This window comes from Pleurodeles waltl, chromosome 3_1 (genome assembly GCF_031143425.1).
Source record: "Pleurodeles waltl isolate 20211129_DDA chromosome 3_1, aPleWal1.hap1.20221129, whole genome shotgun sequence".
NCBI lineage: Eukaryota > Metazoa > Chordata > Amphibia > Caudata > Salamandridae > Pleurodeles > Pleurodeles waltl.
The window spans coordinates 159,245,073-159,265,411 of record NC_090440.1 but is presented as its reverse complement, the minus strand read 5'-3'; the positions used below and the strand labels follow the sequence as shown (position 1 = coordinate 159,265,411).

Sequence of the window (20,339 nt, the reverse complement as noted above, 5' to 3'; positions counted from 1 at the left end):
ACAGAGGTTTCACATCAATCTGTTAGAATTGCGCTCGATACGTCTGGCTCTCAAGGCCTTCCTCCCTTCCCTTCGCGGTCAGTCAGTTCAGGTCAGACGGACAACACTACCGCAATGTGGTATATAAATAAGCGGGGGAGTGGGGTCATATCTTCTCTGCAGAGAAGCTCTTAGACTCTGGTCCTGGCTTCAGGACCACGAGATTTGGTAGCAAATCATTTGGCCGGAGTTCTGAACGTACGTGCGGACGTTCTCAGTCGGCGCATCTCGATCGATCACGAGTTGCGTCTTCATCCGGATCTGGTTCTTTACAGCTTCCAGATGTGGGGATGCCCGCAGATAGATCTGTTTGCTACTCAGGAGAACGCGCACTGCCCGTTGTTTTGCAGCCTCCAGTATCCGGTGCAGGGAGCTTTGGGGGGCGCGTTTCAGATGCCCTGGAAGGGTCAGTTGCTTTACGCGTTTCCTCCAATACCCTTGATTCCTCGAGTTCTGAGGAAGATCCGCCAGGACCGGGCCCAGGTCATCTTGATAGCCCCAGATTGGCCGAGAAGGGTGTGGTATTCAGACTTTCTCCAACTCTCTCTGTGCCCTCCGCTCAGTCTCCCTTACAGGGCAGACCTCCTCTCGCAGTCGCCGTGGCAGATTCTACACCCCCACCTCTAGAGCCTGCACCTTCATGCCTGGAGATTGAACGGGGCAATCTTAGTGCCTTTTCTGTCCCGCCGGAAGTGGTGGATGTTATTTTATCGGCCAGGCGACACTCCACCAAATCGATCTATGCAAGCAGATTTGTAGGTTGGTGTGGAGAGAACCAAATTAATCCCTTGAAGGCACACTCGTCTGACATATGGTTATTTGCTCTTTCCTTGGCTCAGAAGGGTTGTGCAGTTGCCACTGTTAAGGACTGTTTATCAGCGCTGTCGGCTTTTCTTGCCTCCCAGACCAACCCTCCTTGTGTAAGTCACCTCTTGTATTGAGGTTCATTAAGGGTCTCACTAATAGGTTTCCGCTCACTCCGTTTGTTATGCCACAGTGGGATCTTAATTTAGTATTGACATTTCTAATGGGATCGCCATTTGAGCCGATGCACTCCTGTTCCTTACGTTTGCTGGTCTTAAAGACTGAGTTTCTAGTGGCCATAACATCGGCCAGAAGAGTGAGTGAGCTCCAGGATCTTAGTGTAGAGTCTCCATACCTTTCCTTTTTTAGAGAAAAAGTGGTGTTAAGGACCAAGGCGGCTTTCCTCCCGAAGGTTGTTACACCCTTTCACTTGGGGCAGTTTATTACTCTCTCTTCCTTTTACCCTCCTCCTCATCCATCCAAGGAGGAAGAGAGGCTTCACCGATTGGATCCACGAAGAGCATTGAGCTTCTTTGTCGACAGGACGAGGGAGTTTAGGCAAGACAATCAGTTCTTCGTTGGATACATGGGGAAGAGGATAGGCAGAGCAGTCCACAAGAGAACGCTGTCCAGGTGGGTCATTCCCTGTATCAAACGTTGTTATTCCTTAGCAAAGAAAGAACCACCTGTGGGGCTTCGAGCTCATTCCACCAGAGCTAAGGCTGCTTCATCGGCCTTGGCTAGGGGTGTTCCTGTGGTTGACATCTGCAAGGCGGCAACTTGGGCATCCCTCCATACTTTGTCAAACATTATTGTTTGGACTCAGAGGTCAGGAGGGATGGCCATTTTGCACGCTCAGTGCTGCAGGATTTCTTGGTTTGACCATTCAGGCACCCACCTCCGGAGGTAGTACTGCTTTGGGACTCTATTCTTTAGGTGAGGAATCCACAGGTAGGTGTATACATCAGACGAATAAGTGACTTACCTTCGGTAACGCCTTTCCTGGTGGATACATTAACTTCCTGTGGATTCCTCACGGTCCCACCCGCCACCCTTACCACGAAATCCATGGGTGAGCACTGTCTTCTTGTATATTTGTGTATAATGAAGGCATGTATATAATGTTGGCATGTATATATGTATTTCTTTCTCTATTTGCTATATTTCAAAGGAAACATGGTTGAACTTGACTATGTATATATGTTTCCAAATGAGGGTGATGTTGCCATTAGTTTCTTTTTATTTTTATTGTAATAAATGTTGCGGTTTCACTTTACTTGATGTGATTATATTTATCTTCAAGGTCAATGTTCACCTGTTCGCCTCAAAGGTACGTAAAAAAGTGTGATAACTGACGTCTGCACGTCGACGAGGGCTTCTTATTGCCTGGATGACATCATACAGCGTCGCGTGGAGTCGGGCAATTATGACGTCATCGTCGACGTGCAGAGCTGGAAGAAAATTTCCGTTGAAGCTGGCGCGTGGGGGAAAATTCTTTAGGTGAGGAATCCACAGGTAGTTAATGTAGCCACCAGAAAAGGCGTTACCGAAGGTGAGTAACTTATTCTTTAATGACAGAAATTGAAATTATTACTGTACAGGTGTAAGTTTGCACTTGGAGACTGACAATGCCCTTCCTTCCATCTCAACACCATTGTGTTTACAGTTACCAAACTATTTATTGAGCAGCAACAAGCTGAGGTACTTAAGCAACTAATGAAAAGTTCATTTCAGGGCAGGTAGAAAAGGTATGCATGTACTTTTCTTTGGCACTATTTAACTTTTAACATTTTTCTCAAACTTAAAAGATGTTTTTTCAGGGATTTCATTCATTTCTTCAGTTCCATTGCGACTTTGAATTCAATTCTAAGCATTACTGGTCCTCTATGACTCTAGTCACCTTGAAAAATCTTTTCAGTTGATGATCTTTGTAAATGGTTTGCTGTCAAAAGAAATTCCCATCTTTTATCCCTTATTGCAGAGATGTGTGGAAAATAAGGCATTCACTTGCTACTCTGTTCTAATATGTATGACTATTATTGAAGCTGCTGGGGCTTACAAATGGTTACATACTTTTAGCCCTGATTCTGCACTGTAGGAATTCTTCCTTGAAGTCATAAACGTCTCTCCTTAGCTTTCTTTCTATGTTATCAAAGACAAAGTATTCTCTCTGACTCAGCTCATCATATCCCTCAAAAGAATTAACTGTAGGTGAACCGTCCGTGATAGGCATTATGGGAACTAGAAACCCTGGATCATTAAATTGACAGGGTGTTTTTTGGTTCTTCCTGCATTAAAGCATGTAATGCTGCATTTTTCTTTATTTTGCAGGCAAAGTAACAGAAATTTTAGTTATAGGTGTTTCATTGTAGTTTTTTGGAAAGGTGTTTGTTTATTACGTAGGGCCTGATTTAGATCTTGGCGGACGAGTTACTCCATCACGTCAGTGATGAATATCCCGTCCACCGAAATATATCCCATTGGATTCATATGTTGGCGGATGGGATATCCGTCACCCTTGTGATGGAGTAACTCTTCCACCAAGAACTAAATCTGACCAGTAGTGTTTAAATTCAGAAAACCTTACAGTTGGTCAACTTTGGAGGATGCTTCTCTGGGCATACTAGTCTTTCCCTTCACACTTTATAAGATATGTTTGGCTATTAGGTGTTCTGGATCCCTACACAGCAGGTAACATTCCAGTGTTTTTGATTTCAATGAAGATTCCTTGGATACAGAGCCAAAACCACAAGTAGCCATTTCTTTGTCAACGTATGAGTACATTTAATGTTCATTGAAACCTGGTGGCAAATCTATTAAACAAATTGATAAGTGATCTTTTGGTTCAGGACAGAAACTACTAGTGTGCACAGTTAGGAGGTAGCTAAATTGTTATCCCTGATCTAAAAATTGTCGTATTGAGAAAGTTTCATGTAATGAGTACTAAATAAATGGTGTACAGATAGGACACAGACAGATCTCATATTTGCCTCTTATATAGTCTGCATTGGCTTTTGATTGGCATGTTCTACATGTACTTGAAGTTCAGTAGTCACAAAATAAGCACATTAATATATTTATCACTGTTAATCACTTCTTCAACATGCACTTCTCCTTTTTGATAATGTGCATTCGTTTTATTTTTTAAGGTTAAGGAAAAATCTGAAGGCATTAATCATAGTTCATCCTTCCTGGTTCATCAGAACTCTTTTGGCAGTTACAAGACCGTTTATTAGGTAATAAGGCTTGAACTTACTTTTTTCTTTCAAGGACAACAATTACTTTGTTTCAGAATTACAGATATGAAATGAATGGTTCTTGAAATGAATGTCATTAATGTTTGTCTTGTTCTTTTCCCAGTTCAAAATTCAGCCAAAAAATTAAATATGTCTTTAGCTTGGTTGAGCTAGCTGACCTCATTCCTATGGAGTATGTAAGCATACCAGAATGCATCAAACAGTAAGTTCCTGTGTATCTTCAATAGTTTTTTTCCTCTTACGTAAGAGAGCGTTCGCTTACTGATGGTTTTGTTAGGCCTGTGTTTCTTTTAAACTGTGCAACTGATCGTGGAGGGAAGATGAAAGTCTACCTCCTGAGCAGGGTACGTCCAAACCTTCATTCTGTAAGAGGTTGAAGTCGACAGTTACTAGGAAATACCAATTTATTCTTTAGTCGTTCTAGATGGCAGCCTACCAGACATTTTGCTAAAGACATCTTGGGGACATTCAGAAAGCTGACCTCGAAATACATTCTGCCTGTTGTTTGCCATTGGCTTTGTGGTTTGTAACTCACATTTGTTTTGCTTTCCATTTCCTGGCTTTATTTGTTTTAGGCATGGGTTTGTACCTTCCCTTGCCCAAACCCGATTTACAGAATCCTTCCGAGTGATCCCTTTCTGTAAACAGGCCTGTAAATCTTGTTCTTATCTCCTCAGATTTGCTGTGCATTCAAAGACGGAGATAAAATGTCAGGCGCTGTCTTCCGAAAGCGTTTGTTTACTTTTCTTTCTCAGACTTCAAAGTGAGAGGATTTATGTTACAAACTTGCTGGATATTGGTAGCATTTATTTCCAACGCACAACAACTTGGAAATTACTAAATTAATAAGTACTTCAGAATATATAAGAATTAGGAACACAAATGAAGCACATTTTTTCTTATTTGTGAAGTGGTGGAAACAAGTACTTTAATATGATCAAAACAAATCATTACACTAGGTGATGCAATTTCCACACATTTTCGTCTGTGCACTGTATAGTTTTAGTAAAACTGTATGTCAAATGTAATGATTATTTCAGTTGAAAATGTGTTGGTGTAATGTCAGTGTGCTACTACACCAGGAATGCTTCACTTTGCGCTACTCCACGTTACTCTGCACCTCTCCATATCGCTGCCCTCTGCACCACTCCACTTCCTCATAAACTGCAAGTTAACAGTATCCGAAGCAACTGAAAGAGAAAGGAATCTGTCAAACTGGAACTTTATAAGGAGGGTAAAGTACTTAAAGAAAGGAATCAAAATGACTTTTTAGGCATCTACTAGGAGGTCTTTTCGCAGAACAAGAAGTGTCATTAAATATACATTGGCAAAGTGAATAGGTCTCACCTATGCAAGAGGTAATGGCTTCGCAGATGTGTTTTAGACACGTTGTACACCAGCGTTGCTGCTGTTCAGCATAGATAAAAGTTAGTGGCATAGAGAAAAGTGGTGTGGAGAGTCCACTTGGTGGGTGCCCAAAGCAGAGTCAACCTAAAAACTTATTTAAAAAAGAACTGCGCTTGTGAACACGCTTTGGTGCCCCCTCAATCTCTACATGTTTTTTGCCCTTTACTGTTGTAGGCACTTGTCCCACCCACACAAGTGAGTTATCATTTTTATTGGGAGACCGAGGGGAACGCTTGGTGGTAGAAAATGTGTGCCGGCACAGTGATCCCACATAGAAATGTGAGGAAATGTGTTTGTTTGTTTTTTTTGTTTGTTTTTCTTAGCTAAATTTGAGGTTTGCAGGAGATTCTATGTAAGAAAACGTTGGCAGATCTACGCAAGCCACACCTCTCCGGACTAGCCTGGGTGTCTAGTTTTCAGAAATGTCTGGGTTTGGCCGATTTCCCTACATGGATGCAGAGCCCGGGACCAAAAGCGCATGTTACCCCATTGCAAAACCAGGCTGTTTTGTGATAAATAATTTTGATGTCTCCACAATATGTTCTGGGGCATTTCCTGTCAGAGACACTAGGGGTGCCCTCACAGGTGAGATACCATTGTTATCAGGAGACTTGAGGGAATGCTGGGTGGAAGGAAATTTCTGGCTCCCCTCAGATTCCAGACCTTTGCATCACCGAACCGTGAGGAAAATCTGTTTTTATTGACAAAATCTAGGTCACAGAACCCTGTGAGAGCCTCACAAGTAATTGCATCCTGGATTTCCCTAGGTGTTTAGTTTTCAAAAATGTTTAGGTTTGCTAGGTCTACGTGCCGGCTAAGCTGGATTCCAAAATCCACAGCTAGTTACTTTGCAAAAAACTTGTCGGTTTTCAGTGGAAAAATGTGACATGTCCCTCTTGCGTTTTGGGGTGTTTCCTGTTGTATGCACTAGTCCTACCCACACAAGTTAGGTACCATTTTTATTGGGAGACTTGGAGGAACATTTGTTATTACCAATTGACTTTCTCTGCATTTTCGGCATCCAAATGTAAGAGAATGTGTAAGAAAGAAGTAATTTTGAGGAATGTCCTGTTATTCACATTCTGGAATGGGTACCCTCAAATTCAGAGATGTGCAAGTAACCACTGCTTCTAAACTCACTATGTGGTGCCCATTTCGAAAATCGATAGGTTTCATTGAGACCTAATTTTCACTCTTTATATTTTACCAAATTAATTTCTGTATACCCGATACAATTGAAAAACCATTGCAAGGTGCAGGTCATTTATTGGCTGTGGTACCTTGGGTTCTTGGTGATACTACAAGCCCTATATATCCACGCCAGCGGACGTAATGGTATATTGCTTTCAAAAAGAGATGAAAACGTAGACAGAAATGGCTGGGTTTGTTTTCAACTCTATTTCAGTATTCTTTTATTTTAATTGTTACTTTCCATAGGGAAACCTTGAAGGATCTACACAAATGACCCCCTGCTGAATTCAGACTTTTGTCTAATTTTCAGAAATGTGTAGCTATCCAGGAAGCCACCATAGGTTTCACACCCATTTCTGTTAGTAACTGGAAGAAGGTTAAAACCACACAAAATAGGAGAAATAGGGTACGTCCCAGTAAAAGGCCAAAACTGTGTTGAAAAAAAAATGGTTTTCTGATTCTAGTCTGCCTGTTCCTGAAAGCCGGGAAGATGATGATTCTAGCACTGCAAACATTTCATTCATGTCATTTGCAGGGAAAAAACAGGTGCTTTCTTATGCAGCACTTTTTCCCCATTTTTGCCCAAAAACTCAAATTCTAGCTGTATTTTGGCTAATTTCTCGGTTCCCACCAGGGGAATCCACAAACCCTGGGTACCTTTAAAATCCCCAGAATGTTGGAAAAAAGGATGCAAATTTGGTGTGGGTGGCTTATGTGGACGAAAAGTTATGGGGGTTCAGCATGAACTACCCCGAATAGCCAAAACAAAAGACTTTGCACAGAAGGGGGAAAAGCCTTAGCAGCGAAGGGGTTAAAAGCCTTCTACAAATGCATCACAGGAAGAGTTGTACATATAGAAATGGAGAACACAGCAATGCTCTACCTGAGCAAATGGGGGATTGAGGAAAGATCTCATGTTCTGTCTAAACTTGAACAAGTGATATGGACATGGTAGATTTAGAGAGAGATTGCAAATAACAAGGTACATCACAAGTGGAAATTAGACCAATAGATAGTAGAAAGAATATTCTAAGAATCGAGGACACCACATATAGACCTGATAGCAACACACAAACTTAAAATACCAAGACTTGTCATCTAGGTATGCACGCCATCTATCCAAGAGTAAATGCCCTGTCAATAGAATAGTCATGGAAATTTGCTAACGCCTTTCCACTGATACCTCTACTGAGAAGCAAGTACAGGCAGACAACCAGGACAGTGATACTTACAGTGATAATTATAGCACCCCAATGGGCCTAGCAAACAACATATTCAGACATGATAGAAATGTCGTGTGACGTGATATGGTAACCAACCTTACAAAATCTGCTGATAATGAAAGGGGGGGGGGGGGTGCAGATATGCCACCTACAACCAGTTACAATCTGGTTAGCAGCATAGCTCCTGAAAACGTAGAATTCGGTTACTTAGGGTCACCATGCATGTGTATGGAGTTGTTGAGGGAAGCAAGAAGACCAATAAGATGCAAATGCATCACACAAAAATTGAAAAGATTTATATACTAGTGCAGAACACAAAACTTGATGCACAATCTAATGGGGCAGTCCGGTACCTTATGCACAAGCAGAAACTATAATTATGGTCAAATAAAGTACAACTAGGCAGTAGAGCATACAGGTCAGACATATCCGACAAACCGGTTTCTTGGAGGGCTAAAGTGGATTGCACCACCAAGTTTGGCGCCTATGTGGAATGTAAGCCATGTGCTAACAGAACTAATATAGGCTCATTTTAAGCTTGTGCAGAAGACTGGGTACACGTTTCAGAAAATGAAACATTATTTTACTGTGCATGAACCATACCTGAAAATATATAAAGACAAGGAGGTTATGAGGGCCCATCCATAGTTCATGCTGAGCTAATATCTCACTTCCTTGTTAACCTATCTTTACAGATACCAGCCTTCCCCCACACCATAGCCCACCACCCCCACACTCACTGCCCGACCACTCCCCACCACCTCCTGCAACCCCACCCAACAATCAAAAAGGCAAAGAGAAACCTTTGCACGCTGCATGTTTGATGTGCCATAATGTATTGGCTATAAGAAATAAATCAGTGTAGGACGGGGAACTAGTTCTTTGTCTCATTTACATCCACTAAATAAAGCATGTCTGGTTACAAAAGAATCATTTGCAAGATGAATACCACTGACCATACAAACGTTCTGTAGCTTAGTGTGAACAGTGCTGGGCAACAAACCAAGTGCATATTTCAATAGTAAAAAAAGAACCACACTAGCCTTTATAGGGAATGTTTCTCTAAATTACATTTGCATGGCTGCAACTTAGCTTTAAAAACAATACATGATAAAAGAGAAGCTCATGAAGGACAGTAGGTTTTAAGACAGCACAGGTCAACAAAATGGAAAAAACAGTGGTCAAATTGCTTCTAAAATTAGAAATAAGAAATATTTGTGCTTGATTTTAAACTTGCAAAGTGAATTCACTAATCCTCTGGAGAACCCATTTTAAAGGTTGTATTATTTATTTTCTAATGTTTCTTTAATACCCTTTTCAAATGGTTTGTAAATAAATGTGGTGTTTGCTCTTTGTGTTATGCTCTTTGGTTAATATTTCTGAATTCCAACTTTTCCCTACTAAGGTATGAAGAAGAAAAATTAAAAAAGAAACGCAAAAGGTATATTTATACACACCTGTACTGGGGTTGCAGCTAGCTTGTTCCCATTGCACTGCACAAACTAACTTTGTTTGTATTGTTTGGCTTGCCAAAATATAAAAGCATTCGTAAATACAACCTAACTCTATCTTTGTTAAATTTTCATATCTTAAGATGTTGACTAGTCACCCAACGTGCACGTACAGTTCGATGCCCTTCGAATAGTTTACATTTACATGCATAATGACTGATACATCGCTCATAGCAATTACAGCAATCTCTCAGCTCAGATTGTGTATAAAGATGGTTTCTAGTTTGTTATGCTATTGAATCCCTATTCATGATATGGTGGGAGAAGCAAACAAAATAACGAGACATTCCCCAGTAGCTGTTCAAATATTATTATGATTTTAAGAATTAACATTTATTATATATTTTGGTGATTTTCCTATCCCGTTAAGGTATAACTTGTACTCTAATACCAGCATGTGCAAATAAATGGCCCCTTAGGGAATACTGTCCAGCATAGCCGCAGGGACTGTATTATCAAACACTTTGATATTGTTTCTAATTTGGAAATGTTTTCAGCCAGTACACATTTCTCTCATGTGAAACCTTTGCAACACTTTCTCAGTCCGGAATTTAATATTTGAAAGTAAGGGCGAATACGGTCTCTGTAAGGCTCAATACAGTGTAGCCAATTTGTAACCACGAGAAAGCATCCACATTATATTATGAGCAGATACAAAGTGTATGAAAACGTGTCAAACTGTAGATTTGTTTGCAACTTAGTTTAACTATGCAAAATATCAAGTTGTATCTCATAACACTGCAGACCTGCACCTTGCAACATTATCAGTTGCCTCCAAGAAAGTAAAAGACAAACTAAATCAAAAAGCCACCTTTGATAGCGAGTGATGTATAAAGAGAAACCTCATTCATCTAAAGGAAGCAAACTGTATTAGTATTCTTCCATCATTCACATGCTTGGCTGAACCTTAGTTTAGGGAAGCTCTTGTTATTAGTTGGTCGCCCGTGCCATAAAAATGTTCTCTCATTACACTGCTGCATGATTCCTCTCAATCTGTTTTAAAAGACCTGTTATTTGAATCAAGTAGTTCACTTTGCAACAGGTTACCATTTTACATTGAGATTTCAAAGTACACTTTTGTTTGCACATTGATTGAGTGCTTTGCAACTGTTTCACATATCCTTCTGAGTTTAATTCACAAAGATGTTTTTTCTGCTCCTGAGTTTACAGGAGAAAACCAGCACCTACGCATGTACTCATGAAAAAATCTTTATGGCTAGAACCTTCTGAGTCTTGCAGCTAATTTTCAACTATAGACAAGTTTGCAACAAATAAGTGCATACAGAGTGACCTACTAGGGACAGTGGTTATTCATGATTAAGACAAGTTCCTAACTCCCTTTTAGCTGGGCTAAAGTGGCAACTATTTTAGCATCTACAGTCCTTTATGTTGCAACTTTGAAGTGGGTGTTTGCAACAAAGAATGTATTAATCCAGAACACTGAATGTGTCCTCTCTTTAAGGGACAACTGAATCCAAACTCGAGTAGGCTAGTATTGTTTACATCCCAAAAAGAACTGTACATGCATGGCATCCATTGATTCCAGGTCACCTGCTGTCACTCACTTTTGACCTTAGTGCCCTACATGTGGGATAGCAGCAGGGCTGCTTCATTATCATAAATAAGGTGGTGATCTCGGTGGTAAGGGAAGAACGCCAGCAAATAGAGTTAGGAAAATGAAGGAAGCGTGCCAGGAGGCTTAAAAGTAGTATAACAAAATGTAGGGTCGTTTTATTTCTATGCATGTGAAGATTTAGATTGTTTTAATGAGAGACACAGGTTTATACATTTTTATAATTGTATTTCGATGATTCGAGGGTGCAAGCTAGCCTGTACCTCAGATTTTGCCGAATGCTTATTCAACATAATTTGCCTGCAAGTAATTCTTCCTCCAAATGAAACATGAAAAACCATTCCACAGTCCCCATCTGCTTCCATGCTTTTAACAAATTTACTATCTGATCACCTGCTTGTCACTCTAAATTGATTCTGAATTACTTTTGCTTTGACCATGGTTGAATTTTGAGCTTAATTTGTAATATTTCCAATCAATGAAAAGTGTTACTAAGATTATGCAGAGGAACGTGGTGCAAACGCTTGTATCCTACCACAGTGCTACGGAACAAAAGTTTGTTGGGTAAATGCGAAAACAGCATTTGTAAATCCTCCATAAATCTGTTAATTTTCAGTTTACTCCACATTTACAATGCAAAATATTAGTAATTGCATCACATCAAAATGAAAAATGTATTATCATTCTATCATTAATTAGATTACCATGTTTAAAAGAAATGGCACCTGTTGTGTTTCTAGTGTTTTATACATCTAAATCTTTTTTACTTTTTTTTGTCGTAATTGCATTTGGTGGGTTTCTTGAGATTGTGCACCAGTGTTCCCATTTCTCTGTTAATATACAAATTGTCTGATCATTTTTTTTTTTTTAACTGCACAGTCACCTGAAGTAATACAAGTATGTTTTAGTTTAAGATTTGTTTTGCCAGTATGACTACATTTTTAGGTTTGGTCTTGAAGGCAGCTTTATTTGTCATGCTAGACTATTGTTTTTTATTTATTGGCCTGTTAAATTATCATTCACGCTATGCTTCCGCCCTCCTGCAGCATATTGAAAGGAACAATGGGTTAGCCCATGTTTCCAGTTGGCTCCCTTCACTTTGATTGACTGCACAAAGCCTGTGCACACTATTCATATCGGACTAAAAATAATTTCTCTTTTCCATGGAAGAGTTGGTTCAAAGTGTGCTTTGTTTATTATTAAATTAACTTAAAAAATCTGCCAGCACTTGGGATGCCCATTTAGATGGTATTTTCCAACCCCTTTTTAAAGTGGTGTAACATTGTGGCTTCCTGCCCTTTGAGTGGTTGGTTGGGAATTATTTTTTAGTATCGTTGACAAACTACAATTTCTTTTGTTATTTATTAAAACTATATTTATAAAACAAATCACTAGTAAAGTGGCACCTCAAATCTTATTTAAATTAAACATTCGTATTACAAGTTTATGACAGGCATGTTTAAGTGGTTGCATGTAGTTTTCATTCTGTTTGTGGCATGGACTTATGTTAATAAATAAGCATTGCACCAGCAAAGGCCAGACCTATTGGCTTTGTCAATGCTTGTTTTGTTTGTACATGAATTGTAATGTGTATACTGTGTTTATGTATATGAAACATCCTAATTGTGGTATCCATTTCCAACAACGTGTCTGCAATGGGAGTGTGCCCACCGTACATAGACTGTCCTAAAAAAAACAATATTAACTTGCAGGAAGTCCTTAAGCACTTTTAAAAATATTTTTTGCCTTTTATCTAGTCTTCAGAGTTAAGTTTTTAAAAATATTTAATTAAGTTGGGAAATATGTAGGTGATCTTTAGTTTGCCTCTTTTCTCGGTTGTACAGTTTGTTAATGGAAACTTCATCCTGATATTTTGCTTAGTACATACACAAAGTTACTGTATACTGACCTGTCCTTTCATGTGCGAGTTGGCTGCTTAATTTCCACCACTTTCTCAGTCGGCCGCAGCATCCACCAGGGTTGCCCTGTTCCCCCAAAATCTTCGCCATAGCCATGTAATCTCTGGCTAGCCACCTCCGAATAGTGGGAAAGTAATGGGAGAATCCCGCTGGACAGAACGACCAATGCAGTATCGCTGTACGCCGATGACCTGCTATTGTACCTCCGGTGGGCCTGCGAGTAAACTGAACAAAATTATATGTCCTCCCCTTCTGCCGTGAAAATTTGTCCCAAGAGCTGCGATCTTGGAATCCAGTTATACAATTCACAGAATGGCCTGTATGAGGGGAGCCTGAGACAGGCACTCACGGCCCCCAAGCCTAGACCAAGTTCTGGAAACCTGTTATCCTGGCCATTATGGGGAAATCACCCTCTCCATAATGATCATTCTTCCCCGTTTCCTGCACTAGTTCATCAGTGTACCTAGTCTACCTACCCACACACTTGTTTAGAGAATGGTTTCAATGCTAGGGGAGCTGCTTTTGGACGTCAAGCGGTGTTGAATAGCTCTAAGCAAACTGCCGGTGGAGCAGGGAGGGTTGGGAGTACCCTCCTTTAAATCGTACTACCTTGCGACCAGGTTGTCCCTCTGACTAGCGGATAAAAACCTTTACAAAACAAGCAGCAGAGATGGGCTCTTACCATTCAATACCCTCCATCAACTCCTGTTGCCCGCTGTTGAACTGCAGCACTAATGGTCACTGCACATCTGGGTGACTCACAGGTGTCTAACCCTGATTTTCCAACTGACATGTGATGTCCAACCATATGAATCATGATTCCCCTCCAAGGCTTGCTGAGATTTCCCGGGGCCTTCACTGCTGAGGACTTAACCATTGTGCAGGACAAATCAAGCAATATAGTAGGAAATGTATTCCAAGATCAACATCTACTCACATTTGACCCGGTAAGACAGGACTACGACATTCCTCCCATTCAATTCCTTATCCACTACAGGCAACATACTGCCTCTTGAGGCACACAGTCAATAAGGAACCTCCCTACGTTGCCGTCATACACACCCTCTACACCATCGACTTTGGGTGCCACTTAATTACATGACTATACAAGGCCATACGGAAACCTGTAGGGGTTTCCCTAATGCCCCTCAGGCCCTGAGTTGAACATGGCACTCGAATCCCCACAGTGTATCACTCGGAACGCAAGATTTAGGAACATACATTTTGCAGTGTAAATCTTTTCTGGATTCACATGCTGTACATTATTCCACCATTTGGTGGTTGGGCTACCAATTCTCTATTATCCTTCTGTTTTAGATTTTTGTTTGTTGATGAGCGTCGGCGGAACCTCCATTTGTGGTCCCCTATGACTGCATCCTGCTTTCTCCAGAAGCTTCCACCTTTGGTCGCCATCTTCATATTCATTTTTTCCGCCATTGGATCTGGATGCTTGCAGAAAGATCTCCAATTCGAAGAAAACATTTTGGAAAGTTTCTGAAGAACTTTGTCGAGGAGATCACCAAAATAGAGGACCATCACAGTCAAGGAACTATCAGAGGAGAAATCAGAATAGGAGGTTGTTTTTTCCTCAACGGTTTTCGAGAATGCACATTCAGGGGACTCCCTAAACGACCTAAATGGAGAAGTCACCGTTCCAGTTCTGCAAAAATTGTCACCACAAGTTCTTTCAGAAGGACAAACACCCAGTCTGCAACCTCTGTCTTCCCGTCGAGCACCAAAGCAAAGGCTGTAACACCTGCTCTGTCTTTACGTCGAAGGCTTTGAAGGTGAGAGAAAGACATAAAGTGGCCCATCACACCATGTAGGCCAAGCAGACAATCCCATCCCTGAGGGATCCCGGCCTCTTGAGTAAAGAGAAGAGCATTGCAGCGGAAACACAAGCACAAGAAATCCAATGGAAATTTGAGGATCGTCAATATTGAGGAACAGGTGGCAAAAAAGATCAAAAGAGACGAGGTAAGAGATCCATCCACCTAAAAAGAAAATCCTTGAAGGGATCTCCAGTGAAGGAAAAACTCCTGAGAAACACAACTCGACGAAGGACGTATAGGGAAAAGACTATTTGCTGTTGAAAAAAGACGGGTCAAGAGCCGAAGCTGAACGACCGATACATCGTCAAAAGAATCTGTGATGCTGAAAGAAAGACTGCGAGCCACTCCCCGAACAACGGGCCTCAGAAATCGAGAAGAAGAGAAAGCGACTTGAGGCCGAAATGTGTGCCTTTGCTCCAGAAGAAGGACTTTGAAGAAAGTACAAAGGGATTCAGGATCCAGCTGAAAACTTTGACACCAAAGGGAACAACTGAGACAGAGGTCAAAGAATTCTAACCTTCACTAACACCTGACCCTCAAGGAGAGGAGGAAGAGAACAAGCAGGGATGTTTAAGACTTTGGAGTAATCCAAATACATCGAACGACAATGGCAAGACCTTGAAACAGACTCACCTGAGGAAGGAGTCGGAAGTTATCTGTCCAGGCCTTCGCCTCTGGATGATATTGGAATGTACAATCAAATGATCAAACACACAGCTGACAAATTTGGTGTAAAGCTAGAAGAGGACAAGCCGCAATCATGTTTCTGGGTCCCTGCTGGAAACACTGCTGACTAGTCAGGCAAGGAGCCAGTTTCTACTCATACTCCCTAGTGTCCTCGACCAGGGAAAGGAAGCATTTAAAGAGCCTGCCACTTGTAGAGCAGTGATTTCAAGGGCTGAGAAAAAATGTGTTCTTCTAAGTATCTGGTTTACATTAGGGATACCATCCCTGTTGATTCCATAATCGCGTTCTCAGCTAGAAAGAGGCCCAACATCCCCTCAACCTCCGGACTGCTTCCTGAGAAGGAGAGGAAAAGAATGGACCTAATGAAATGCAAGTTTGAATGGAGTGGCGCAAACGAGTGGGGCATTGCAAATTGAAATGCGCAACTCATTAGACACGCCTATCAACACTCCGAGGAGATCGGGGAACTCGTAAAGCACTTCCCTGGGCAGTATCGATCAAGGGCAGCTCATCTAGCAGAAAGTGGCAAAAACATTGCTAACACCTGCTTAAAATCTGCGTTGGACTTGGTGGATACATTAAGCTGTCAGATGATGATAGGCATTACACTCGGACGCCATTCCTGGTTGAGAATTTCAGGGTTCAAGCCAGAAGTCCAGGCTACCATATTGAACACTCAAGTCAACGGAGAACAGTTGTTTAGGAGCTATGTGGATGAAAGTCTCAACCAGTGGAAAAAAGACGAGACAGCAAAATCAATGGGCGCACTGCAGTTTAGGGGTGAAATGCAAAGGGGCACATTCGTGTCACATAAGTCTGCCTCCAGAGGAGGCTTACAGGCTGGAAGTACACATCGGGTATTCTAGAATGGCAACCAGTCGGCCACAACACAAAAGAATTGGCAGTATCAACAACAGGGACCCCAGCCCTTTCGCGGAAGAGCCAAAGAGAGAGGGCACCCACAGAGAGGAGATCAAGGGCAGCTCATCTAGCAGAAAGTGGCAAAAACATTGCTAACACCTGCTTAAAATCTGCGTTGGACTTGGTGGATACATTAAGCTGTCAGATGATGATAGGCATTACACTCGGACGCCATTCCTGGTTGAGAATTTCAGGGTTCAAGCCAGAAGTCCAGGCTACCATATTGAACACTCAAGTCAACGGAGAACAGTTGTTTAGGAGCTATGTGGATGAAAGTCTCAACCAGTGGAAAAAAGACGAGACAGCAAAATCAATGGGCGCACTGCAGTTTAGGGGTGAAATGCAAAGGGGCACATTCGTGTCACATAAGTCTGCCTCCAGAGGAGGCTTACAGGCTGGAAGTACACATCGGGTATTCTAGAATGGCAACCAGTCGGCCACAACACAAAAGAATTGGCAGTATCAACAACAGGGACCCCAGCCCTTTCGCGGAAGAGCCAAAGAGAGAGGGCACCCACAGAGAGGAGACTCAATGCCCACAAGTAAGTGACTAGTCAAAAACAAATAGCCTTTCACAAACTAAATCTGTGAAAGTCAGAGCTGAACAATCACAACTTCTACACAAAACACAAGTAAAGATTTAAAAAAACTTTCTCCTGGAGTGGAGAAAGATAACTTCAGACAAACAGAGAGTAAACACAATTCAATTTAGATATTGCATAGAACTAATCATATTTCCACCAGCAAGCGGACCAAAAACAAAGGTCTGTTCCAAAGAGGAAACAGCTAGACTCCTCACAGAGGTAAGGGAATTACTGGACAAGCAAGCAATACAACCTGTCCCAAAACAAGAACTCAACAAGGGAAATGACTCATCTTTCCTGATTCCAAAAGTAGACTGATTTTTACGTCGAAATCTAGATCTCAGGTTCATCAACAAATTTATGAAAATTCAAAAATTCAAGATGACAACCTTACAAGAAGTCATACCACAGTTGTTAAAAAGAAAAGAAAAAAAGGGAGATTACATGACAATAGACATGCACATTCTAATGAACAAAAGGCACGAAACGTATCGCTAAGATTTGTGGTGATCAAAATACATCATCAGTTCACCGTGTTGGCATTTTGAATAAAATCAGCATCACAAGTGTTTACAAAGTGTCTGGCGGCATTTACAGCATACCCAAGAAGGATGGGAATCCATGTGTACCCGTACCTCAATGATTGAGGACAGTGGGGAAACTAATAAAGATGGCATGATGCATCTCTTTAATCCCATATGCAGGACTTCACATGAGGCCAATACAGGAATGGCTTCAAAACTAATGGTCACAAGCAACAGCGAGTTGGGAAGTTCTAATGAATGTCACACAAAACGTAGAGCAAGAAATTGTGTGGTGGAACAGAGCACACTTTACACAGGGTAGGACATTTGCACAACCAACTCCCAACAGTGACAATAACCACAGGCCCCTCTCATTTGGGATGGGGGAGCTCACATGGGCTTACTCAAGATACGAGGAGTCTGGAAGGAACAGAATGCAGTACAAAGCATCAACATCCCTCCCAGGGTTGAAGACAGTCTTTCTAGCCTTAAAATCTTTCCAGAAAGAACTTTTAGGGAAAACAATATTGATTCAAACAGACAATACAACAACGTTTTACATCATCAAACAGGGAGGGACTTAATCACCACCATTATTAAAATTAGCTCAAGAACTCTCGAAATGTGCAATACAGAGAAAGATATAAATCCAAGCAATACGTCTCTCAGGAAGGGACAGTGTCGAAGTAGACAGACTGTGCAGGCAAGCCTCATGCTCCCACGAATGGGAACCAAAAGCTAGTAGATAGGATCTTTGCGAAATGGGCAACGCCAACAATAGATCTGTTTGCAACACAAAAGGATGCAGGATGCCAAAGATTTGCCTCCAAACAGCACTGGTTCTCAGAGCTAATGGAGTTAGCACAAGGAACATGCCAAAGGATACCAAAGCAACAGGATCTGTTGTCAATGGAAACTAGAAGGGTAATACACCCAGAACCAGAATGTTTAAGTCTAACAGCATGGCTGTGGAGACTTAAAATTTGGACATCTGCCAGAAAAACAGTGGCAGTTCTAAGAGAAGCAAAAAAGCAGACAACAAGAAATTATTACAAGGCAACATGGAAGAGCTACTCTATGGTGTAATAGAAAGGGAATAGTGAGAAAAATACAAAGGACAAGACAGTGTTGAATATTTAACTTTTCTTCTAGAGGAAGGACTTACATATGCATCCTTAAAGGTCTACCTAGCAGCAGTAGTATCTTACACAAGAGAACATATTTGTAGAAGTTGTTCACATCACCTGTAATTAAGAGATTCGTGGAGGGAGCAAAGAGAATAGCACCACCAGAAAGGTGCCAGCACCCACATGGAATCTAAATGTTGTACTCACTCAGCTAATGAAAAAAAAAAAAAAACTTTAAACCTTTGCACAAAGCTACATTACAAATGCTAACCTTAAAAACTACTTTCCTAGAGACTGTCACTTTACTGCGCAGAGTAAGTGAGTTTCAAGCACCCGCAATCAAAGAACCCTATTTTCAAATTCAGACGGACAGGATCGGCATGAGAACAGACCCACAGTTCTTACCTAAAGTTATTTTGCAGTTTCACATGAATCAAAGTAAACAAATCCCAAGTTTTTTCCAAAAATCAAAGACCCACGTTTAGAGAATGCTGCATACATAAGACGCAAGACGTGCCATAATGTGCTACACAGAAAAGAGAAAGCCAAACAGAAGACTAAACAACTGTTCATATCATTTGCAAATAGTTTCTTAGGCAGGCCAGTAACAAAGAACACAGTCGCAAGATGGATTGCACAAACAGTTCAGTTGTACCACACTTATGCAGGAGAAACTTTAACTGTGGCACTGAAAGCACATTTAACACTAAAGAAAGGGACAACCATTGCCTTTCTGGCATATACACAATTACAGGAAATCTGCATGGCAGCAACATGGTCATCAGTACACAGATTTACAAAACATTACTGTATCGACATACAAAGAACAAGGCAGCACAAGTAGGACAAAGGGTTCTACAACATCTGTTTACATATCAATGCCCATCTTCAACCTACCCACCACAAGGTTAAAAACAAAAACGCAACAAAATCAGTGCATAACATGTGAATGCAGAAAAGATTCGTGCTGCAAAACGTATAGTTTCTTACCAGTCGGTGTAGTTTTGCAGCTTGATGAATTTTCTGGATTCAGAAGCGACCCGCCCACCTCCACCAAGAAGATGGAAGCAACATACAAAGAAAAAAGAATCTGAAGATGGTGACAAAGTGGGAGCTGCCAGGGGGAAGCAGGACGACGTCACGGGGGACACCAGTGGTAGGTCTGTTGACTCGCTAACTTGAACACATGGGAAGCAACTGCTCTGGGGCTCTACAAACAAGGGAAGGACCATATAATGAGAACTGTTAGTGAACTTGGCCTTACTGCTTGCCAAACGCACCCTCACACTGTATTGGAGAGCCCACCAGCCTCCTGCACTCACACTGTCACAAAGCCTAAACTAAGAGGAGCATTGATGCCTCTGCACCAGACCTATAGTGGCAGCATGGGACTCTCTTCTCACCCAAGAATTGGCGGCTCCTGCTCCTGAACTCTCTTCCTCCCAAAAAAGGCTAGCCTAGCACAAGCCTACCACAACGTCCTATGTCTAATCTGTCAAACACGGCCCCAGGAGCGGTCCTGCATCCAGTCAACGTGGACCACCGACCAACCAAAACAGGCAGGACTGGTAGGCTGTTGTTGGCTTGTTCTAGCGCCCACCAGTCAGTGTGTTCTCTTTAGCTATACTCATGCTTGTGGTGCTGTTTAGTGGTTTCCCCACCCAACAATTCTGTTTCCAAGGTACACTTCATAGCCTGACGATTTAGCTCCATGCCCTTCAGATTATAGTCTTGATTCAA

At 41.5% G+C, this 20,339-nt stretch overlaps 1 protein-coding gene across 4 annotated transcripts in view; it reads left to right on the top strand.

The window, feature by feature from the left end:
* BNIP2 (BCL2 interacting protein 2) overlaps positions 1-20,339 on the top strand; it is a 281,093-nt gene that overhangs the window by 231,491 nt on the left and 29,263 nt on the right. For 2 of the 4 annotated variants that reach the window (XM_069222039.1, XM_069222038.1), the window contains exons 9-11: positions 3,993-4,079; positions 4,204-4,302; positions 9,327-9,362. In XM_069222039.1, the coding sequence (XP_069078140.1) occupies positions 3,993-4,079; positions 4,204-4,302; positions 9,327-9,362 (222 nt within the window). The remainder of the gene's footprint in view (positions 1-3,992; positions 4,080-4,203; positions 4,303-9,326; positions 9,363-20,339) is intronic. The other 2 variants (XM_069222042.1, XM_069222041.1) reach the window with 1 other exon arrangement.